This window comes from Pseudorasbora parva, chromosome 3, assembly GCF_024679245.1.
Source record: "Pseudorasbora parva isolate DD20220531a chromosome 3, ASM2467924v1, whole genome shotgun sequence".
In the NCBI taxonomy this organism is placed as follows: Eukaryota; Metazoa; Chordata; class Actinopteri; order Cypriniformes; family Gobionidae; genus Pseudorasbora; species Pseudorasbora parva.
The window spans coordinates 27,342,557-27,368,546 of NC_090174.1; the positions used below are offsets into that span (position 1 = coordinate 27,342,557).

At 37.3% G+C, this 25,990-nt stretch overlaps 1 protein-coding gene across 6 annotated transcripts in view; it reads left to right on the forward strand.

Moving 5' to 3' along the window:
* The window catches only part of slc4a4a (solute carrier family 4 member 4a), a 92,956-nt gene that overhangs the window by 40,897 nt on the left and 26,069 nt on the right, over positions 1-25,990 (forward strand). For 2 of the 6 annotated variants that reach the window (XM_067438262.1, XM_067438261.1), the window contains 5 exons: positions 6,651-6,786; positions 8,389-8,549; positions 16,549-16,728; positions 18,424-18,519; positions 22,262-22,338. In XM_067438262.1, coding sequence (XP_067294363.1) covers positions 6,651-6,786; positions 8,389-8,549; positions 16,549-16,728; positions 18,424-18,519; positions 22,262-22,338 — 650 coding nt within the window. Of the gene's footprint in view, positions 1-6,193; positions 6,787-8,388; positions 8,550-16,548; positions 16,729-18,423; positions 18,520-22,261; positions 22,339-25,990 lie in introns of those variants that run through there. The other 4 variants (XM_067438264.1, XM_067438266.1, XM_067438263.1 and 1 more) reach the window with 4 other exon arrangements.

Genomic DNA, 25,990 nt, shown 5'->3' on the forward strand with positions numbered 1-25,990 from the left:
AGACTTGTACATCGCTATCATAGTTGTTTGTCTCTGTTGATGTATTAATGACTCAGCATCGCCTGTATCAAAAGAGAAATTATTTCATCCGATGTTTAAAATGAATAAAATAGACTAGACCCTTACTGGAGATCCACAAATACTGAACTAGTATAAAGGATAGTTTAAAACCAAAGTTAACTGTCTGTTTTCTACATCTTTCACTCAGGAGCAAAAATATGCATTTAAACTTGAAAGAAATAAAGATTTTACATTTATCATGATATTTATCAATATCGACTGATATGGAAAATTATAAAATTTTATATACATTTTTTTAAATAAAAGTTATAAAAAAATATATTTTTTTGGCTCATATCGCCCAGCCCTAAGTGTTATATATTTTTTTCAGAAGAGTTCTTTATTATATCCCAAATGTTTTAAACTATTTGTAAATTGTGAGAATTTTTTTATTTTAACCAAGGACCTGGGATGTCTGAGGGAGTCGCCTGTCAATTGCATCATATCTGCGCTACACTCGGTTTAATTTTTTTGTTGTTGTTGGCAGAAACACTTTACAGTGTACAACAAGTATCACAGCAGCCGCAGAGCGAACGCACAAAGTAACGTCATAACATCATTTTAAACAAACTTAAATGTATCTAATATGATAAAAAGAGCGTTACCTCACACTAATGACCGGAAAAGTGGAAATGCCTCCGTCGACTGTGTCCCACCTTCATAATAAAAGTCCCGTTGCTCGCGAGGCGTGTTTGCGTAACAATCACTCGGTCCTGCTTTGCTTCATACTACAGTAACGTTAGTAATCACATTCATTAACATGATTTCTGCGGAGTCCTATCCCGATTTTTTCCACCACCGGCTGTGAGGTGAACACCACATGTCCCAAAATACTGCGCTCAAACTTGGCGTCATCAAACTACGCCTTTGTTTTGAATAGGCGCCCCTCAGTGGAGGGAAAATTACATAGTGCAGCTTTAATGAAAAACACAACAATAAAACAATGACAAATGACAAACTTGCTTATATGCAATGACAAACTTGCTTAAATAGGTGCTTTTACATTTCGCTTTGAAGTTTGAAACCAGATCTTCCACCTTCGACTTGTCAGTTTTTAGTTGTAATGTCTGTTCTCTAACTACACTAAATCATTTTTACTACTATAATAAATGTGAATGACGGTGGGGGCGGTGGACAAGTGATTGCGGCTGAACACCGGTAACACAGACTATTGCAGCAAGCCTAATGCTCACCAAAGCTTCATTTATTTAATCAAAAATACAGAAACATTATTACAACTTTAAAAAAACTGTTTTCTATTTAAAGCTACAATGTTTGATATTTTCCCCCATCTAGTGGTGAAACAGTATATGACCATCCAGTGAATAATAGTTTCTGTTCCTCTCAGTTCTGATTTCGTTTTAACTCCTACGTTGGCCAATTTAGTCCAAGATTAACACGGCAATCCCCCTCTTCACATTTGACACGGTGCCATCGAGTGTTAAAACGCGAAAGGCAAAGCTTGAATTTATGGGTATGTCCCTCTTTGGCTAATGTACTTTCAAGAGGGAGGGGCAACATGGCGACCAGCATTCGAACCCCTCACCCGTATGTATTTTCAATGGCATATTATAAACTTACGAGAATACTTTATAACTTGAATGGGCAATTCCAGCGTTATGGATGTGACATTTGAACTCATAATGACAACTGAAATGTCTCAGTAAAAATCTATTTCTTACAATATTTATATTGGCAATGAATATTCTCAGAACACCCTATCTGGGGAATTGACAGCAAAAATATTATTTTCTAAATTATATTTACGAACCCCCATAAAAGGAAAATAGTTGTGCGTTATGGATGTGACAGGAAATTACAGTGTTTTCAGTGTACTGTTAAATTTTCTTAAAAGTCTGTGAACTTTTAAATCTTATGTATAAATATTGCTATCCACATGAGGAAGGGGTCTTATTTGAAAATAAAAATATCAATGTTTAAAATGTAAATAAAATTTATGAAGTGTATCATGAGAAAAAAACAACGTTATGGATGTGACAAAACCCTGTTATGGATGTGACGAGTCTGAAATACACATAGAATCTGTTTGGAAAATCAACGAACAAACCATCATGGCACATTTGTTGACACATAAAATTACTCTAAATGTTAATTTAATAGTAATCTAGTTATATCAATGACTCATATGAAGTAGCCTGACCTGATTTAGTTGAAATAGCCCATTCTATCATTGTCTCAGGTAAGATGGGTCTTAATCAACATGTAAATATCCTGGCAATAAAATGACTAATATATTATATATATTAGGGCTGGGTAAAAATATCGATTCATCAATGCATTGCAATTATTTGTTTCTCAATTCAATATCGATTAATCAAATCCTATGAATCGATTCAGCCCACCGGCCAGTGGCGGCGCTGTGGGCAACACTCTAGTGAGAGCGTTCAGCGCTGTAAACAAGACGTGCTTTACCAAAACAGCAGCTGCACTCCGTTCAAGCCTGCACCACTAAAGGCTGCAACATACTCCGCAAGAACAGAGAAAAAAGTTCTCGCTCCCAGGGCTATGAGAACAAAATGACGTCATGTTGTTCTCAGCCCTGGTTTGGGAGTTCTCGCAGCTTGTTCTCGACACATTGCCTGAGCAGAACTTTTTTCTTGCGGTTGTCCAAGAACTATTGTGTGATTGGTCAGACATTTAAAGTGGGCGTGGTTAATGCGGAGAAACGCAGATGATCGGCACCTGCTTTTCTCGTGAAGTATGAATGTACTACTGCCAGAACGAACTTTGTTCTTGTTCTTGCCACCTCGAGAAAACAAACAAATTTCTTTGTTCATGCAAAGTATGTTCCAAGATTAACGTTAAAAGCCGACGTTTGGGCTCATTTTGGATCAGCTGCTCAGTTGTTCAGTGTTATTGCGCCACAGAATCAACACCGGCTGTGTTGGCGACATGCTTTCATATCGTGGCAACGCGCGCAGTCACGTAGATCACTGCACTTTCAATAGTTGTAAAACAAACCACCGCTCTCAATACATTTGAATGGCTTAAGTGGACAGACAACAGCTTCACTTCACTATACAAGTGAAGTACACTATACACTATTACTTTCGAATCTGTGTAATGTTGTAATGTTATAATATAAATCCACTTTGTTTTATAAATATGCACATTTTGTGCTTCTGTTTACATTTCTTTCATAACTTGAATGTATAGGAAGAAAGAAAAATACTTTCTACTACTTACAGTTACATGCACTTTAGAGGTGCTAATAAAGCACCTGTTTGTAACAGGTGTGGTTTGTATTCAACACATGTACAATATTGTACAATTTATTCTGCTAAATAAACCATGACAGGAAAAATGCTGGGGTCAATTTGTTCTTACACATTGATAATACTGCACACATTATTAAAAAATATACTCAGGTGCTTAATTACTTGTGTATTTACTTATTAATCAATCGATATCAAATCGAATTGTGAAATTCCTAAAAATACCCAGCCCTATATATAATATACACAGATACATTGAATTTAATCGAATTTATTTATCACATCATTCAGAAAGTGACCATTTGTTTTGCTAACATTTACTTATGATTGTACTTATAGTCTAATAACCTAAGGCTATGTTACAATTCACTGAAACACAGAGGAGAAATATGTTTATCACTGCCATGCTACAGGAAAACACATTTATATCACATGTGGGTTTGATTTTAGAATTTTCTTTATATGTAACGTCACATCTATAACGCAAAATTAAAATGTTTACAAGTAATAAAAGAGCATGAAATGTTCATCACATGATACATTTATATAAGTTAACATTGCACAGAAATGCTGGACATTTTTTTAACAACACTGTATATGTAGCATAAACTTATCCTCTAAAACGTTATGGATGTTACATGGCCCTGGAACTCAATGACACATTTATTAAGAGGCTTATAAATTCATAGAACTTTACTGTTAAATCATGCTAATTGAACACAGTGCATAATCATCCCCTTGTTAATCAGGAAATTGCCAAATAATAAACTTTTGCTGAAACATTGAGTCTATATATTTCCTTTTCTTGATAACACTAAAACACAGATATTTCAAAAACTCTCCTTGCATTGGTGCACACCTTATTTATGGTGTAATAAAACAACAAATACCTAAACAATTCAATGAGACTGGTTGCATACAATAAAGTATAGATCCAAGTAAACATTTTAAGAACAAATCTGTTTGTGTGTGACCAACTTTTTTTTTTCATCGTAAAGATGACCTTTGCATGGAATTGCCCATATACATTAATGAGCACATATATTTTTGAAAGAACTAAGTGTTTTTCGCTAAGAATAAACTAAAAAAGTTACACAGTGTCGGTTTAAATATATTGTAAGATATATTTATTTCTGTGATGGCTAGAATTTCAGCATCATTTCCAGTCTTCAGTCTCACGATCCTTCAGAAATCATTCTAATATACTGGTTTGGTGCTCAAAAAACATTTATTTTCTTATTATTATCAATGTTGAAAATAGATTCTATAGTATAAATAGTATTTTATGTAATTTTTATATTTTTATGGAAACTTTGATACATTTTATAGGATTATTTGACTAATAGAATGTTCAAAAGAACAACATTTATTTGATAAAGAAATCTTCTGTAACATAATAAATGTCTTAACTGACCTGTTTAATTAGCTTAATGCATCCTGAATAAAAGTATTCATGTCTTTTTAAAAAAAAAGGCTGACCCCATTTGAACAGAACTGTATATTATTGTTTTTTAATTGTATTTAATTGTTAAATAAAAGTGTATGTAATTTTTTTTAAATGGCAGACTATCAAGACAAAAACACTGTCAATTATTTAGCACATTTTTATTGTCTTAGTTACAGTGTTTGTAACTAAGACAATTTATAAACACATGATAATGTTCAATATGAACAAAGGTGTCATAGATGATGCTATTATATATATGTTATGATTACTGATGTTTTGTGGCTAGTGTAGTTTTAAAGTTTCTTCTCATTCTGTTATCACTTCTCCAGGTGCTGATAACATCTCTGACCTGTCTTTCACCATATCTGAAGCAGTAAAAGTTGAGGAAAATACCGGCTTTATAAAGCTAGTGTTATATCCAGCACTTCTTTCCAATCAGATTCTGTAGCCTAATGATCTTTTCAAAGAAACACAAGCACTTTATGGATAGTAAATCAGTCTGGAGGTTTCGACAGAAATCAGCCTGGTTTAGTGCAGAATTGTACAATCAGATTACTCATTTACTCAAACAGCTTTGTATCCATTATGTTAATGTTGATGTTATCAACATTAGAAGATGTCAGCCAAAGCCTATGACATCAGCAATGGACGATGAATCAGAGGACTCTCTCTTTGTTTTTTTATTTTATTTTATTTTTTACAGTTTACAAAATGCCTATGTGACAGTTAACTTACACTGAGCTAGTGCTACTTATACCAATTATTGAACATTTACTGAATAATAGGGAAAGCTATTGAAGAATAGTCACCATGACCTTTCACCATACACAAATCTCTGAAGATTATTAAATGCCCGGTTCTATTTTGTTTGTTTATGCAAATTATATCAAATTCAGTGTTTATTCACTAATATTTAGTGTTTGTTAGCCTATAGCGAGCATTTTAATATGCACTTCATGGGGTAACATCTACTGTGCATTTGTATGAATAAATAAATCTTTATATATTTTTTTAAATAAATAAATGTTGTAAACATTTTTTTGAATAAATGGGCTTAACCAATTAAAATACATTACAATACATCTTTCGATCAGAAACAACTCACATTTTTACTTTTACAGTGAATTCCACTGCCAGACTTTCACAGTTTTAATGATGAACATTTAATGATGAACTCAAGTTAGAAAAGTTGGCTTTATTTAGATTGAAAATTACTGTTTACTCTTTTCCACAAGAACTAATCCATATTCAAATTAGAAAACAAGAGAGGAGGAAAGTGAGGCCCTCTTGTGAAGAATGAACAGTTTGTGAAACATTTCCTAATTGTTAATGAGGGGCTCGGGGCAAGGTGCCAAAGTCGGAGGGCCAATGGCGAGGGGGTACAGCCGGAGCAGCCGATGGGCGGGCTGTTGCTCTGGGGTGACAAGTGGGACCCCCTTTTAACTACCTAGGTGTCACTGTGTTAGAGTGGGGTGTACAGGATAGCAGAAAACTCGGAGGGCTCTAATGACGGTCTGAGTGCTGCTTGTCTGCGTGGGGTCTCGTGTCTTTGACCTCCCTCCTTCCCTCGGCCATCCTCAACAGCTTTGTTTGTGTTCTGGGGAACAAAAGTGTTTTTAAAGAGGGTTTTAGGATGGATGCATCAGATAATAACCCAGAGAACATATCTGAGAACAATAATGTGGAGAAGAGTGAGGCTGGAGAGGAGGTGAAGATGGAATCGGAGTCCAATCAGGATGTGGACCCAGATTCAGACCTGTCCGCTGTCAAGATTCCTCCTCCACCTGAGCCAACTTCCTTTGGAGAAAAACTGGAGATCTGGCCTAATGGCATTACTGATGATGGCAAGCTGGAAATATGCAGGACTGTACCTTCGCCTATGACACGCAGTATTTTTCCCGTTGCAGTTTCACCTGCTGCTGAGCGTATCCGATTCATGCTGGGAGAGGACGATGACAGTCCAGCACCTCCTCAGCTCTTCACAGAGCTGGACGAGCTACTGTCTGTTGATGGACAGGAGATGGAGTGGAAGGAAACTGCCAGGTAAGAGCCTCATGGCTTGGATTGCACTCAAAAAGGGACCAGAGCTAGAGCCAGTATTATTAGCAGGAAATATGTCGAAAAATGCTTGAGTTCCCTGATTATTTATTCGTAATTTTTGATTTGTTATTGTTTTTTATTGTATTTACATATTTTATTTAATCTAAAATACTTTTGATATGTTGGGTCATTTAGAGTTTTTGTAAGAAATGTATATATATTTTATTCAGCAAGGATGGATTAAATTAATAAAAAGTGACAGTAAAGACATTTATACTGTTATAAAAGATTTCTATTTTAAATTCTGTTCTTTTCAGTTTTCTATTCAGCATATTAGGATCACATGTCACTGAAGTGTGATGTAATGGCTGCTGACAATTCAGCTTTGAAAATTGCAATATTTTAGAATATTAACCGTGGTTGAACATAACAATCTTCTTTCAAAAGCATAATTGTTCAGATGTCAAACTTTTGAACGGTAGTGTATTGTCAGGGAAGATGTGAAAAATAGTACACTTATGTTCTGTTTGCTATAAAGACCTTTTTAATTACTCTTGCAGACTTGTTATAGAGGCGCCATACAATTCATCAAAAGACCATCCAAGAGTACTGGCTCATTGCCAGTGACTGCTTGGTGCCAGTATCTGAAGACTTTTTCAATGCTTGACAGTGTCTAAAGGGATGGGGAATAGTGTGAAGCAATTTAGAAATGTTACGTGTATGCTTTCAGCTGACGCTCAAGCATTTAACAGACACTGTTGCTTTAAATCCCTGTGATCGTGAGATCATTTGAGCAGACAACTTGGACTCTGACGAAGGATGAGCCTTGCGTGCAGCAAACATCAATTATGGAGCTGTGCTGCTCTTGAATGGGTTTGATCATTCAATGAGAGGGGCAGTTTCATGTTAAATTGAGTAGCACTCCAGGTGGTCCCCAATCAGTGGCCATTATCACATAACACAGCGGGCATTTAACATATCACTACAAATGAGTACAGGAATTATTACTGCTAATCTTTTGTTTTTCAATCAAGATTTTATTTGAGAGATCGTTTTAGAGATGCGATTACAGCCTGTTTGTGTATTTTAGGATTAGAGATTACATATCTAAGCCTATCAAAGCAGGGTTGTCAATTTGAATGAACAAAGTTTTACAGGGGAAAGATTAAAGTTGAATTTGAGGGCTGTTTTAAACTCTTGTCTGATGTCTGAGACTGGAATTTGTTTCTGATACAGAAGATTTAAGAATATATATATAGTGGATATACAAAGATATACTAATGTTCAAAAGTTAGGGGTCAGTATTTAAAATAAATAAATACGGTAATACTATTATTCAGCAAGGATGTATTAACTTGGATGCTGTTCTTTTAAAATTTCCTCATTCATCAGATAATCCTGAAAAATGTCTCTGTATCTCAGTTTCCACAAAAATAATTACCAAGCACAACCATTTTACAACTGTGATAATAAGTAGAAGAATCAGCAAATCAATTTTCAATCAATGATCAGATCAGTTAACTTTCACTTTCATACAGTATTGTTCACATGAGACTTGGTTTGAGCTTCAGTAACTTCAAAATATCTGTTGTTTCTTCTTCTAAGGTGGATTAAGTTTGAAGAGAAGGTGGAAAAAGGTGGGGAGCGATGGAGTAAACCACATGTGGCCACTCTGTCCCTACATAGTCTCTTTGAGCTTAGGACGTGTATAGAGAAGGGGACCATCATGCTGGACCTTGAGGCCTCCACTCTGCCAGGGGTCGTTGGTAAGTTTTTCTTCTGCAGCTGTTTTGGACTTTGACTGTCCTGCTTAGTCAAAGGATGATCTACTAACTTCCGGGGTTTTGCATGCTCTGATTACAAAAAATAACTATGGCACTCAAATACTCTTTTTCCACCAAAATGGTGCCAATACTCAGTAGAGGGATCTGTGTACTCAAACTGAGTGACCCACTGATTTAAGAACCGAATTATGGCGTAACTGACTATATTGTCAGAACCTTTAAAGGACAACTCTGGCGAATTTTTAAGTTTATCTTGATCGTTATCTTAATCTTTGTGAGTACAGTCTATTGAAAAAAAACAAACCGGATTGGTCCTTGCAACACAGAGCTGTTACAGTTAAAGGGTCATGAAACCCCCCTGCTGCAGCGGTGTTTTTTCACACCTTCGATTTGAAAAAGCTTGTTAAAAGGGGAGTGGTCGACTGTGAAAAGGTGGGATGGTATTGTGTGGAAAGAGGGAATGTTTGCATAAATAGGGGAGTGTCAGTAGGTGCATTAAGATTAGCGATACCAACAGCAGCAGTTACAGCGGTTCTGAGACATGTTCTTGGTTCACGTTGGCATTGTTTACCACAGTTAGATTAAATGAGGGATGAGCACAGCGAATGAGAGAGCTATGAGTGGCGTGCAGCAGAGATCGCAAATCATTCAGCTCTTCAAAGTTCAAACCAGCATAATTCAGTGAGAAATGAAAATAAATGTTATTCTGCATGACGAAATATTTTGCAAACGTGATAAAACTATATTTGTCCAAATATGCACGCTGTTTGGCAAGATGAACAACACGCCGACGTGATAAGAGAACGTGAACCACCCAACATGTGATGTGATAGAAATGTGTAATTCTAGATAGAGCCCTGCACGGGCCTCAAATCTAGGCCCTAGCCCGGCCCGGGCCCGAGACGCTGAGGCCCTAGCCCGGCCCGTGTCCGACAGCTTATCAAAATTCTCGGCCCGAGTCCGACTGGAGCCCGTTTTTTTTTTTTTTTTTTTTTTTTTTACATTGTTGCAGCCATTAAAATAGTTCTGTTTTGTTTTTAATGTCAAAGTAGTTATTTTTCGTTTCGTTTCTTTAGTAAGTTAATTAAGAAAAATGTTTAGAGCATTTTTTTGTTTGTTAAATTAAAGTTTTAATTTTTTTAAGTGACGACCAAAAGCGGCCAGCGGCCGACAGTGAGTTAACCGCATATTTAATTAATTTAGTCTCTCAAATCAACTCTTGACTTGTCTTGCCTATAATAAAATCCATAAAACACTTCAAGCATCACAATGTTAGTTAATTTCGCCAACTATTACCACCAGTAGCCTAAAAGGCATTTTTGACGAGCTGAGGCAGGCTGATTCTGCTCGCGGCTCTCGCAAACGGAGCTAAACAAATAAAATAAAAAAAGCACATGCAGGTTGTCTTATAGCCTACCTTACACCTACGCAAATAAATATAAATCCGATCTTCAATTCCCGGGGTATATGCTCATTTAACGGAGTTTACAGCAACGGAAGCAAAAGATTAAGATGCATTTTATTCAGCAGCTTATTTCAGATTCAAATACCACATAAGAGAGCGCGACGCACTGGTAAGATAATGATCTCATTCATCTCATTCATTTTTATTGAAGATGATGGTGTTTTTGACTATCTTAGACTTATTTTAAGTTTCATTTACGGCCATTTGCGTTGGCTTGCATTAGTCATTTGCGGCGATGCGTGTTGCAGCACCATCATATCTATCTGACTACAACATATAGCCCATAAAACATTGTGACACATAATTACATAATGTTTGAAAGTTTGTAGGTTAACATAAATGCAGATAGGCCTAATTGTAATAATAAAAGACAACATAGCCTAATTATCGATTTTGAAATATTAAACCAGTCAATACAGAACGAATTATTCTGTAGCCTTTTGCCGTCAATACCATGGATATGGCATGGGCCGGCTACTGCCGAAGTTGTCTTTGCTGTATCAATAGGCAATATATTTATATTTAACATGAAGTATAGGGCTTCCCTGTACATTAATAGCAGCAGACGCCCCGCGGATGACACGCAACAGAAACGCCATGCTCACACCACGCTTGCAGTGTGTCTCCGCGCTGAAGAAACGCGCGCTGCTGCTGGCGCGGACTCTGAACCTATGCTCTGAACACTGTGCGAGCCATCTTGACAGTTGCGTTAGCTATTATGGTCTCGTGTTGTTTCCACCAGCGCAGAACTCATTGTTCCTTTTAATTGATAAAATAAATATAAAACGAAGGAGAAGCCTATAAAAAGGCCCGAAGCCCGGCCCGCGTTTTAGGTATGACATGAAAATTGGCCCGAAGCCCGGCCCGAGGGGCGTAAAAAAGTCGGGGCCCGTCGGGCTCGGGCATAAATGCAGGGCTTTAATTCTAGATCAGGGTAAAAGCGAAGGGGTTTGAGGCTAGTCTCGACCGCGCATCTGAAGCAGAGCGACGCGCGCTGGGTTGCCGTGACGATCCGCGCTGTCTATCACTCGCAGCTAAATCTATATTTGTCCAAATATGCACACTGTTTCACTAAGAGCCCGAACACATGCGGTTTAGTGCATGGCTGTGACGACAAATAAAACGGAGAGGACGTGGCTTTTGTTCATTAGCCTACAGATTACAGATTGGTTATTTTGCACTCCTGACATAGATAGTCAACGCTTGCAGGTTCGGCGTGCGATTCCTCAGGTGAATTTTACTTTACCGAGCCTTTGTAGCAAAGGCTTCCACAGACGGCACCGGTTACAGCTCGCTCGGCACCCTTTACGTTACTTCGTATCAGCACAACGCCTAGCTTTCCTCCGTGACTTTTCCGCACGCTGCTTCCAAAACTTCCCCACCATATCTCTACAATAATGATGTAAGACGAGCCTGACAGAAGTGACTGTCTCATGCATATTAACTAAATTATCTGGTATGCATACTACAGCGCAGGGATTGGACTGAATGAGCTTCATGTCATGAATATATATCGAGAATCGCTCGGAGCGGTCGACGTCAGCATGTGCCCAGCAGCCCATACTTGGGCCGAAAAGGCCGCGCCGACGTCAGCATTTGTGACGTTGCTCCGACTAAGCTTTTCAAACCGGAAGACAGAAATCGCTCTGAAAAATGCAAAAATAACTATTTTCACATATGAATACCATTAATGAGTACCCTTAGCGTTTTCAATGATGTGCAGCCTATACATATCTGTTTACATCTCAAAAAAAGTGTTTTGGGGTTTCATGACCCTTTAATGCCAAGAGCCCCCACTAAAACAGCTAAAACGGCAGCTATGGGGGCGTAAACATAAAGGGTGTCTTTGTGCCTCTTAACAGACACAAAATGCAATTAAAATGTCGGTCCAACAAGAACAGGGCCCTTAAATGACAACATGATGCGTTTAGCCACTAAGCCATTATTTAAATTCACCTAAATAGTGTTTTAGACGGCTAGTAGTCTCGTGCTGTAGTCCCGTGGGAACTCTGTTGTAGCCGGAAAAAGGCATATAGTCCAGTTGGGAAGAGCAACGTGTATATAAAGAGGCTCTGCTCATCAGCTTGTCACATTTACATTTAATCATTTAGCAGACGCTTTTATCCAAAGCGACTTACAAAAAGGGGAGAGCAATAGAAGCAACGAAACAGACAAGGCCAACAACCTGTAAGAGCTGTAAGAAATCTCAAATAATTAGCACAGTACACATCTACAACAAAAACTCACGTACGCAAAATACAAAACACTGGATTTTGATAGCTATGATAACAACCCATTAGGACTAAGGCTGTTGCCCCAACTGTTGTCGTTAATGCAGATTCAGTGGCCCAATGAGCTTGTCGGTTCTCAGTATCGAACGTGTCCTAAAGAAACTTTTTTTTGATTCTGTACTGCTGATCCAAGAACCGTTGCACGTTCGTTCAGTTACACGCGCATGCTCAGTATCAGCCACTCGTGAGTTCATCAGATCTCTCAGCAAAACATGTCTCAGTTCAGTGAACGGTTGGAGTTACAACATATAATTCAAGACATTCGTTTATTTCTTTTTCGGAGGGACTCTCACTCATCTAAAGTAACTTGTGGGATCAGCGCTGATTTGAGACAGCAACCCTTTTAGAACGATTCAGTCCAATTTGGTGAACTTGTTCGACCGGTTTTCTAAAAGGAACCGGTTAAAAAGATTTGTTCGTGAACCGGACATCCCTAGAGTGATAATCCGATCGGGCTCACAAGTGAAGAAGAAATGGTTCACGTTTGTGCCTTTTTGAATTGTGGCTACAGAATGTGAAAATTTGCAGCAAACGCTTTGACAAGGATGACTAGCTTTCACAGACACAGCACAGCGGGGCCGGTTGAAGAAAAATGCCATTCCGTGGTCGAAGCCAGGTGCACTGTGGAGGTAATTTAAACTGTATATATCCTTCCATTTGGGCACACAAGGCTTGAGGAGATCATGTGCAGTAGAGGATGGATACCCGACCCGAGGTTCAGACAGATATTTAGAAATGACGTTCAGGTTCGGGTCGGGCTCGGTCACGTCAGGCATTAAACCTTTTAAATTTATAACTGCTTATTATGCAAGTAGCCAATGGGCCTGTTTAACTTGATGCAATGGTTTGTTTTTGTGAATAAAATAAAAATATTACCCTAACATTCGTCTTCCTGCATGCGGAAATTTGTTTATGTCGCCGTGACAACAACGCGCAACACGTAGGTGCATATTGCCCGCAGCATCCCTGTCATTCCAGTGAGCGCAACTTCAGCGCTGCTGGCAGCAGGACAGCCTTGAAGCCATCCACATTTGATGCAATCCTTTTTCTGCATAAAACCTCGATTAGCCTAAACTTTGATGGATAGATTATGTAAATAGACCCCATGTTGCAGTTTAGGAACCATACAGTTTGAGAAAATTGGTAAGATGACTTTCATTTCAGTAAGCATTTCAATTGTGTTACGTTGATGTTTTGTTCTGTTAGCTTGGGCCATTTTTAGCAGACCTTTGTTCATTTTTGAGTTGGCTATTTGATTGGGCTCTGTGTAACGTTTGATGCCCCATGTGCATGCTGACCCGCTCGTCTGTAAACATTTCAGAATGCCTTCCTACAGTTGCTTAATAAAAGCGGGCTTTCCACACAAACAAACGTACGTGTCATTAGTATATGAGGGAAAAAAATAGATTTTAACTGTCGGGTTCGGGTTGGGCTCGGACACAAATATTTTAATGCCTGTCGGGCGCGGGTCGGGTTCAGTTACTGCTCTGTCAGACGCGGGCCGGGCTCGGACAGAAAAATGCGGCCCGATCCGCACTCTAATGTGCAGTAATAAAATAATCATGCTTTACACTAATTGTGACCCCGAATAGTCGAAGATTCGATGCATCAATATGCAGAGCCTGATTCGACCACCGATCTCACGGTCGAATCTTTGCGGGTGTTATATGAAACGAGGATTATACCATTTTGGCATTATGGGGGTGCTCAATATTTTCAATACATTCAGACATTAAATACATACATTTAAATACATTCTGAGATTTAAATACATTTTGAGCGCGTCAGGTGGCGGTGTGAGAACCTGAGGCGCGGGGTTGAGCTTTGTGTCCTTCACCCCCTTTAGGCACAATCGGCTTAAGAACGTGCATGCAAACGCACTCAAAGTGTTCTTTTCCTCTCTAGGCAGGTATTTTTTTAGGTTTATTTATCAAAATGTTCTTTTATATATTTGTGTGATGTTCTGAATTTCGATCGTGGCTTTAACATATTATGAGAAAACGGTTTATGAATGTTTATCCACAACATTACCTTTTAGTCTATTTAAACCTAAATAAGAAAGCCATTGTCAGTTCATCTGTCAGTTGGCAGGCAGTTTTGGTCGCTTTATTTAAAGTTGTTGCTGTATGCAGTGTGTAAAGGAAAATAAAAATAGTTTTACCCTCCTGCTGACAAGTGTCGTGCCCCTCCCAACCCATTCACACACGCATATATGATTCGACTATCGGTCGACCATAGAGAGATTCGACAATTCTGATACAAATGTCTAAATCCTTAGTCGAGGACAGCCCTACTTTACACACACAATGCTCTTCCCAACTGGACTATTTCCCTTTTTTTTGGCTACAACTGCGTTCCCAAGGGGATTTCAGCACGAGACTACTGGTCGTCTAAAACACTATTTAGGTGAATTTAAACAATGGCTAAGTGGCTAAACGCATCATGTTGTCATTTAAGGGCCCTGTTCATGTTGGACAGACATTTTAATTGCATTTTGTGTCTGTTAAGAGGCACAAAGACACCCTTTATGTTTATGCCCCCATAACTGCTGTTTTAGCTGAGTGGGGGCTCTGGGCATTAACTGTAATAGCTCCGTGTTGCAATTTTTTTTTCTATAGACTGTACTGACAAAGATATAACGATCAATATAAACTTAAAAATTCCCCAGAGTTGTCCTTTAAAGTAAAAAGCACATTGCTGTCTTTGCTACTGAAACACGTTTTCTCAGAATTTTATTTCTTTTTTATCACAAACAGCTTTTGATTCAACCTAAATTCAATGAAGTAAAATGGGTTGCAATCAGTTTGCACATGATATTTATGTATAAGCCTTTCAATATATTTTATACAGACAAGGAAAATAAGACTGTTAAGTGTTTTAGATTTTTTTTTAACATAGTTTAGCTCATTTATGCGATCAAGCACAACTGCTTTTGATGCAAAGGTCAGACATTATTGAAATTAATATAATTTTTAGGTGGATGAGGAAAGTTATGTCACTGTTCAATGAGACTACTGCACATATGAACAGGATGTCTGTCAAATGGACGAAACAATCTGATTGCAATCAAAATTGATCATTTATCGTATTTTATACCAAAACATTTTATAAGCCTTTCCCCCAGTCGTTGAGTCTTTTCGGTAGTAAAAGCATGCAGAATGGTTTCATGTAAGGGAACAGCACTGGCACTTTGTCGGTGGACAAAGGGCAAAAAAAAAAAAAAGATTATAAAGATAACACTTGAGATCAGATCAGACTTGGATAAAAAAGCTTTTCCAAATGTACTGTACGAACTGATATAAAGCACGTGTGATGTGCATTCATTGTCTCTATTTATTTGCTTCTCAAATGCTCACATGTCAGGATGCATTCATATCTCTGTTTAATACAGTCCTCTCTCAACCTCCGCTGTAACTGTGGGTTCAGATGCACGGGTGGTTGCATCCATTCAGGATGGCCATTTCTTTTCAACTGAATTCAGACAAAGCATGAAGAAGGTTGGAAATTGTGGGGCTGTTAAACAACTATAGTGCACTGTTAGCAAAGTATGTGATTCTGATGATTATTTCATAAGAGATTCCATAGAGGATTGATTGAAAAAACGCTGTCTGGATTTTAGATGGCTGGTTAGAGATTGTAACCACTGCCACCATTCAAGTGAGATTTATTCATTCATATTCTTGAATCGTATACCCGTATCTCTTACTCAGAGCATGATGTGTCAAGTCTTATTATCAATTTGCAGTAAATCTGGAGTTTGGCTGAGTTAAGCTCAGTGAACCTCATAGTGTGCCTTTTGAGCTAAAAATGAATTGAAGGATCAGCCATTAAGGGCCAAACCATTCACAAAAAGGGCCCGAGGGCCCAGGCCTCATCTCTTTGACCCTCTTTTATAAAAATAGATGCTTACAGGAATCACCAGACAATCTTATACACAAGCCACTGCCTCATTACTTCTAACGTCTAAGAATAGAATGCAATGTGTCGCTTCACTGACACCGACTTCAAGTTCCGTCAGAGAGTTCAATTTCAAGTTCTATTTAAAAGTTTTAAGAACAGTGTTATGTAAAGTTGGTTTTTAAATAAAAAGATTGCTTTCACAATTGATGGGGGTGTAATGAGCTCCTCAAAATCTGTAGAACTGAAAAAAAAAAAACATTAGGCAGGTCTTTTCTAACCCTTATTTTGCTTTCTCACGGTCTATCTGTCTCTGTTTTTTTTCCAGAAATGATCACTGACAGTCAGATTGAGAATGGTCTCTTGAAAGCTGACCTGAAAGATAAGGTCATGTACACCTTGCTGAGAAAGCATCGCCACCAGACCAAGAAGTCCAATCTTCGCTCCTTAGCTGACATTGGCAAGACGGTCTCTAGTGCAAGTAGGCTGTTTTCCACCCCGGATAATGGTAATATGGGTGGCAGTTTGGTGCAGTTCTTTTTTATCCCTTCTTTTCCCTTTTAAGCTCCTTTTCTTTTAAAATTATTTTTGACAAAATATTTTTTGGAATGTTTTCCCCCCACACTTTTATAAATATAATTAGTTCAAATGTTTTTTCTTTAATTGTTGCGTTTTGATTTTTCTTGTGTTATTCACAAAGATAATTTTTTTTGTTTTATTCATTTTACTTTATTTTGAAGATTTACATCACAACTTTTTACAGATTACAGTTTCAATAACATCTGTCACATAGTTATAGAAAATGTTTCTAATTAATGTTTTACTAATTTGCTGATTTGACAGAGTAGTAGTTGTCTCTGTGTGTTTTAAAGACTCCATGAAATCACTTAATTGTTATAGATGCTATCATTCAAAAGTTTTATTATTATTTATTTTGAAAAAAGATTATACTTTCATTCAGCAAGGATGCATTTATTGGATCCAAAGTGACAGCAAGGACATTTAAGCTGTTACAAAAGATTTCTATTTCGAATAAATGCTGATAAAAATAAGTTATTTTGAATATATTCTTTTGAATATATTCTATCTTTTGATATTCATCAAAGAATCCTGAAAAAAAGAACAATATTGTTTTCAACATTAATAATGATTTCTGAAGGATCATGTGAGACGGAATAATGAATTAATGGCTGTTGAACAATTGGCTTTGTCATCACAGTAATAATGTTTCACAATAATAGTGTTTATCTTTTATTTCTTGTCAAATAAATGCAACCTGGGTGAGAATAAGATTTATACATTTAAAAAAATCTTACTGACACCAAACTTTTGAATAGTAGTGTATTTTCTATTATAATAGGTAGTTTTGGTATGACATTAAAAGGATGGAATCTTTTTTTAATAACCAGTAGGCTTTAGTTACATCACAGCTATTAACATGATTTGCTTCTGACTAGTCAGTTACTGGTGGAATTAGGGGCATCCTAAATCTGTGCAGGTATGGATAAGTCATCAATATCTGGTAAAGGTTCAATTTTGGAATTTTTTTTAAGTGCAAACGAATATAGACAAATCTAGTAGACATGGAAAGAGTTCATGGGGTCTTTAAATAACCTGTTCCTTGTCAGTCCTTGATATTGTTTAGTCTGTTCTGTCTTTGTCTGCATATGTTTTTCAGAGATGCACACAATATGCTGTTGCATTACATTATTGAGAATGTAAACTGTTATAAACTTGTGAATTAATTAACTTTAATTAACTAATCTGAGAAAGATAAGATGATACGACACTTTAAATAAGGCCATGGTCAAGAGGAGCATTCGATTATGGCAGTTATATTTGCATTACTACCGTTAAAAGAAATCATCATGATTAGATTGATGTTTATAGGGTTTTATACCATGAATTGTGCAATTCATTGACCATTGGACTTTTTTAATGTTATTCACTAGAACTTTATATTCTCTGAACAAACTTTGCTGTGACTGAGCTTTTCTATCTTCTTAACCAATGTTTCCTTTCTAGCATTTTTCTAAGCAATGTTTGAGATTTTACTCCAGTCTCTCACAATCATTTATAAAGCTAGCTAAACTTTATATACATATTACTACTAGTATGACCTCTAACACCTTAACAATCTTTCTTTTCACCCTTCTTAACATCTTTTATCCTTTGGATGCTCTGCTGCACTTGTCACTAAAAGCACGTAATCCACTTGAGAGTTCAGTGCCTTGTCTAATGACTCGCACCTCTGAGGAGGTGTTGCGAGTCCCTGGAAGTCCAAGCATGGGATGGCCTAGTAAGTTGCAACTTACCAGTTGCCAATGTGTGTATGTGTCCTCTCACCCCATGTAGTCTGTTAAGTCCAAAGTATACTTTTTTATGTCTACACTAGGGTATACGTACAAAAATAGATGGCCGTGTTGATGATTGCTTGTGTGAGGGGCTTAAAAGAAACCCACAACTTTAGTTTAAATTAGTACAAGGCTTAAAGGTACCCTAGAATATAAATTTTTATTAACCTTGTCATAGTGAAATAATAAGAGTTCAGTACATGGAGATCACATGAGTCTCAAACACCATTGCCTCCTACTTCATATGTAAATCTTGTGCATGAAAAACACCACAGAAAAATAAGTGATTCTCACATAACGCCAACCATAACGCAATCATTGGGGAACATTTATCACGCCCCCAACATTTGCATTTGTCCAAACATGTTCATTGTCAGGCGGAACTGACGGAGCCAAATCATCGGGACTGCAGGTAAACAAGACACTCGAGGATAGCGAAAACGGCAGCTCTCATGGACACAGATGTCATGTTCTAGGTTGTGCAGGAGACTTGAGGACTTTTCTACCCTTCCCACAGATAAAAAAGTCAACAGTCATGGTTGATGTTTATATTCGGATAACACAATTTAATTCAAACTCGTTTGTTTGTTTGGCCCATTTCAAGCAAGCTTCGCTCAGCGTCTTAAACTGAAGAAAGTGGCAATTACAATTGTATTCCTGCAAGTAGTAAGTAGCGATTTAATCCACTTAGTGACTGTTTAAACAATTTCTGATTAAACTGAAATTTTCTTATAGAAACCGCATTGTCTAGATAACGCAAGATGCTAGTACAGTAACAACAGGAAACACCAAGTACCATACAAAACTAAATAGTGTGTCTAATGACAAAGGTTAATATTATTTAGTATTACAAAATACAACCGTAGATACTTTGCTTACAGATCGTTTACTCGATACTTCTGGCAAACGTCACCTTTTCCACCATATAAGTTAAAACGACAGTCATTTGACTGTCAATGCTATTCATTTTGTAAAAAAAAAATATATATATATTCAGGGTACATCACAGTCACTGCGTAGCCTGCATTGTGACTAACGTTACATAAAAATGCAATATCGTTGACGAAAAAAGATGAGTCTAAAATAACTGGTTTTGGTTTTGTCTGAGGGAATGAAGAGCGTTTGTGCGGTTGCCAGATTTCAGTATTTTAAATCCCCCAAACAGAGCTTTTCTGTGAAAAGAACACGTATACGATCTGGTGTTTTACCTAAACATGTACAATCTGGTAACCATATGCACGCGAGCTCTCTCTCTCGCGCATGGATGATCTGAAAACACCAATAAACAAGTAGGCTGCATTTCAGCAATCTCCATTTGAGATATTCTGCTTAAAGTGTCATTCAGTCGGTCTGTGTTCTGTCAGGACAGTCAAGACTTCATGTCTTGACAGTCATGAGCCGCTTTACTGAACTGCTGTGAGCTGCTGAAATAAGCCAATCAGAGCAGAGCTCAATATTAATATTCATGACTCTTCCAAATAAGGCAAAAACAGAGCATTACATCCTAGGGACAATTTATAGGGTTGTAAATGGACCTGTAAAACTGTATCTGGACAATATTTGCCCTTAAATAAGCCAAATACCCTCTAAGTAGATATCAGAGAACAATTTAACATATTGTTTCAAATCATTCTAGGGCACCTTTAAGCTAGTCCCAGAATAAAGTGCATGTTTGAGCTGTTTTAACTGAAAGCAACTTGCTTTGACGTATCTTAAAATATGTCCATACCATTGTTTTATCTCAAGATGCACACCAGTAATGTTTTTTAAGGCACATTAATAAAAGCTACTTAAATAAGGCCTAATCCTGGCTTAATATAAGCCCTTTCTGTGAAACCAGCCCTTTATTGGTTAAAACCTATTGAGTGAAACACACCCGAGACCGGACAACAGGCAGGGATTAAACTTTTTAGTCCGTATGAGTTGACCGCCTGTGTTCGCTTAAGGATTTTTTGAAAGGCTATGCATTCAGCTGTACTCATACACGAGCCTAGCCTAGAAATCTAGACGCACCCTAGCGGCAGCAAATCTAATCTGCCCGCGAGTGTCGTCTAGCAACTCTCAATAACCTTCTGAGCTGTAAACGGCAAACTCTTGTCGGGCCAATCACATCGTGTATAGAGTTGGTGGGCGGGGCCATAATGAAGACGGCCGAGTTGCGCTTGTGTGCTTCTAGTAAACACAGAAACTGCCGAACGGCGGTCATTCGAATCAGCTTTGACCGCGACTCTGGAAGACTTGAAGTTAAACTTTTATCTGAGAAAAGAACAAAGAATGGCACTGAAGTCATTCTTAAAAAGGGAAGATGTGTTCGGAGTTTAGCCGACCGGATATGGCGAATGTTTAATCTATCAACGAACTCCACTTCACCTTCGTTGCTCTGGTTGGTTATAGCGCTATCCTATCGCGTGCAGAGGGAGTTTGAAAGACAACCATTTATCCCGCCCCTCAGATTGAGCCCTGTCTATGGTGAGTTTCCAGACCAAACATCTTGATGTGGGTCTGGCTTGTCAGGCAAACACTAGCCTTGGTAGTAACACTGGAGTATACTTTGGGCTTAACATAGTGATAGAATAGTATAACATGGTAGCTTAAAAGGGTCATATCACGAGGAATCAAATCTTAGATCTTTCGAAGAGTTCATTGAATTCTTCATTTAACAGTGAGTTTTCTCAGAGATTAATTTTTGTTTCTTAAAGAACCTTTTATTCAATGTTTGTTTAAAGAACCCTTCAAAGCCTAAAGAACATTAACGTCTGTACAACCTTTTTTTCCACTACAAAGAACCTGTTGTGCTACTGAAAGGTTACATGGATGTTAAAGGGACCGTTAATGCCAATAAATAAATTTTTTTGACTGTATGAAATGACCCTTCTAATGTTTTTACCATGTTACCAAAACGTTTTATTTGTTTTTGTGGCCATCTGTGTTTAACTAGTCAGTCCTGTAATCATAGTTATGTAATGGATTTTCGTATTTTCCATCATGGTGATCTTCACCCTTAATAGATTTCAATGCCAAAGTCTTTTAATAATCACATTGGACTCATTTATGTGGAACTTTCCACTGGAGATCATCATGACCATAACCTTATATATTAACAGCTCTGATCAGATAATGTAGGATTTATGAAGGTGGATGTGAAATCTTTTTATTTTTTAAGTTACTATTGTTTCTTAGTAAATGCTTCATAAGTAAAGCTTTTTTTCATCTTTTGGCTGCACCAAACTGGCATCTTAGCCCTTATAGCACAAGAATCCTGGTCAGTAATAGTGCTGGCAGGTTTTCAGTGTATAAAGGAACACTTTGCTTCACTGTGCTTGTTCTCTTCTCCTGCAAATGCTTTTCACAGCATGATGACAATGACTTGGGCTCTGAAAGGTTAATAGTTAACCTTTCAGCAGAGTCCTTTCTCTACTGGCACATCACCTTTTCTAATTTATTTTAGTTTCAAAAGCATGGACTCTAGCATGGAAATATTGATATTAATAATAAATACTGATAGAATATTAATATTCTATAAAGTGTTTTCAGTCCTATTGGTTTCATCTGACATCTAAGATGCTCTTGCTTTTTTGCATTTGGGTTTATCTGTTGACCTCCTGGAAACTTTGTTTTTAAAATAATGAACAGAGCCCTTTCAACTTGGGTATTTTTCATTGAACCATTTTCATAACTCTTTCTCAGGTAGCCCAACCACTACACATCGCAACTTGACATCAAGCAGCTTGAACGATATCTCAGACAAACCAGAGAAAGACCAGGTGAGTCCAATGTATATATATATGGTATGTGTATACCATATGGCTTATATAAATGCTGTTCTTTTGAACTTCATATTCATCAAAAAATCCTGAAAGAAATTACTAATTTAGATCTGTGCACATAAACACAGTCAAAACTTTTTTTTCTTTTCTTTTTTTCTAATGATAAAATAGGACATTGCGGTTACATGCACAGCAGAACAGAAGCAGTGGAGCATGTAACACAAGGACATAGCTGGTGGGAATTATAGACTTGCAATCCTAATGGGAAATTCTTGGTCTCTCATTGAGGGAGCACCAAGAGGTCATAAGGGTGGTGTCAATCTGTGACAACCCGTAAAAATTAACTCACTTCACAGAAGTTCACCTTAGAGGAATTGTAGAATCTTTCATTTTTTTACGTGGGAATCCATCCCTTCTTGCTGAACGCAGCATTTATGTTAAATAGCTGGCAAATTTTTTACAGCATTTCTGTGCTTTGTGCAGAGCATACTAGTGTGAATGTGATTACTGGAAGGCCTTAGCTGTTGACAGACTCTGAGGAGATGCCCCTTGCCCCTTGTGGCAGAGTGGGGGATTGACTGCTTGTGTGAGGGGGGCCCAGAGACATGGACAGATTGCGATTGTAAGCACAGATTGAGGGGTGGCTCGGCTTTGTGTCGAAAGCCTTGTGGCTTGTCACACTTTAGCTTTTTTTCTTTCTTGATGATGTCATTCCTGCTTTCTGAGATTAGACACATTCACAGGATCTGGAAATGAATGGTAACCTAAAGAAAATAGTATTTTTGAGGGATTTTGAGGTTTAGGTATGGAGGTTTAGAGTGATGAATAATTTTCCCCTTTGTATAATGTAAAAAAATAAAATAATATATATATATATATATATATATATATATATATATATATATATATATATATATATATATATATATATATATATATATATATATTTCTGTTTTCTAAATTGAGCTAACGTATTGCCAAATTTACTAAGGCTTCTTTCTTTGATGTAGGGCAAGAGTACCTTGACTTTATTTTCCTCAGAGAGAGCGCCCCCCTAAGGAAGGACCATGAATTTGTTAGTCTTTCAAGCACTAAAAAAACATTTTATTAAGAGTGATGGAAATAAGACAAATACACTATGGACAAGCAGAAACATTATTTAAGTGTTAAATTGTTTATTTGAATATATTAGCAGAGATTTTGGTTGACACAGCCATCCTTTTACATTAGTTCCAACAGGAAGATCAGTTGCATGGCTTCACTACACAAAATGCAAGCTGTCAGACCATGTTGACCGTCTGATGTAGTAAAGCATTGCTTGTTCTAGCAGTGGAAGTAATCCAGTATCGGAGATGATACTAAGTTTTTTTTCACATCACATACTACCTGCCAAAAAGCTGGACAGCTTATTTAGAGATGTAATATTTGATTTGAATCGATGAGACACGACCATCTGCCGACCCTTCTTTGACTTTTACATATTACACTGGATGAAGCTCAGAGGTGGGATAATTCATATAAGTCTGAGAAAACACTATGGGTTTGCTTAAGGTGTGTCTTTCTAATACCTTAATCATCCCTTTACGCTGCTCTAGTAATGCTGTCTACAATCTGGCCTCTAGTTAACTTGACAATGCTCATCTACATCTATGGCCATAGCTTTTATTTCATTCATGGTCAAGATCAATTTTATTACTCCATAGTGGCTTTGCTTTCTAAATTCCCAGATGATTAAGCATGAATTGAGTTTCTACAAAGGTTATTCCCACGAAGCAGGGATGACATGCTGATATTGGTTTGCCTCTTTCATCACAGCCTTCTTTCTTTAATCAAGCAAACACTGTGTTAATGATATAGTTCACCCAAAATTTCTTTAATTTACTCATGCTCATGATCCAAATGCGTATGACTATCTTTCCTTAGGAAGGAGGCTTAAAACTCACTCAAAAATATCAAGAAGTAGTTTATATAACTTCTATTCTGACACCTTATTATGTCTTTGTTAACAGACCTCATTTGTTTGTTATAAACCAAAAATTAAGTCACACATTTATGTGTGAATTACGTTCACCTTCACATCTGGTGACAGACCTGATTTAAAGGGTTAGTTCACACAAAAATTATAATTCTATCATTAATTACTCACCCTCATGTCATTTAAAACACGTAAGACCGTCATTCATTTTCAGAACACACAGGAAGATATTTTGGATTAAATCCAAGATTTTTCAGCCCCTCCATTGTGAGCAACGCAATTTACCCATGCAAGGTCAGGAAAGATGTCTTGATGGGAAATGATAGGAAAGACGTCATTAAATGTAACCCATGTGACGCAAGTGCTTTGTTTGCACAAAAACAAACAATTTTACCACTTTATTTATGAAAATATTGCTCTAAAATCCAGTAGGGGGAGCACCACGACACATGCATGTTGTTGACTCAAAGCTTTGGATAATATTATTTTGTAAACAAAGGTACATTTTTTATTTTATTTTTGCAAACCAAGCACTCGCGTCATTCCATAAAATTGAGGTTAATCCACTGAAGTCACATGGGTTACTTTAATAATGTCTTTCTTATCGTTCTGGACCTTCAATGCTCCCAAACTCCAAATTTCATCAAAACATACTTCATTTGTGCTCTGAAGATATAGATAGAGAGCTATAATGTACAAAGTATCTACAAAGTATTTACAAAGATTAAAGGCATCATCAGGGTCTTCCAAGAAGTCATAAAAAACTTTCCAATTTGACCAAAACATGTCAAGTTTATAAAGTAATCTTTTTATTTTAACAAGACACGTAGTCATCCCATTCATGTCTTTAATACAGTTGTTAATACATCAGGATATGCACAAATATTTTATCTGATTTATCTGATAGCTGTAGTGCAATGTTAGGGTCCAGAGTTAGGATCGTTTTGCTACAGTGCAATGGAATAAAAGGGAATATAAGACTTTCAAAGCAGATGATTTGGGGTGCTGCTGATCAATGAGAGGTGACAGACCATGTGTCATGTGCTCAGGTACTCCAGGTTAAATGTTTTCCATTGTGGTTGTTAGAGGTGTTCTGTCAATTGTTAACTAAACTGCTTTCTCTGTCTGCTAAATAAGACTTCGGGGGAATGTTTTTGTTTATGTATTGGCAGTATACCGGGGAACTGGTTTATGAATGACTGACACTGGAACCTCTTCTTCAGGTTATCAGCAGAGCTGTCAAAATTATTTACGAGCTTCCTAATTAACGTCACTGGATTTCTCTAATATGTGTGTTTACATTTTTGGAAGTAATAAACATATAAAAGTACTTTATATACGCATTAAGCATGAGTAATTGTGAAATGACACTTTTAGCTATTAAAATGTGCAATATTGACCTTGGAGGCACCAGTTACAGTTGCTTAACAATTTATGGTTATGTGAGCAGGGTGTACTAATTATCTTTGACTTGTAAATTTCACATTTGGCATGGCCTCAGAGACTGAGCTGGCAGATGCCACTTCTTTGAAGTTGGCCTTCATTTTATCACTGGTAGGAAAAACAACAGCCCATATAAATAAAATAAATTTAACAGGTCTTTATACTGGTTACCCCTGGTTCCTCTGAGTTAAGAGCAAAAGAATGCAGGAGTCACAGTGGGCCTTTTCTGAA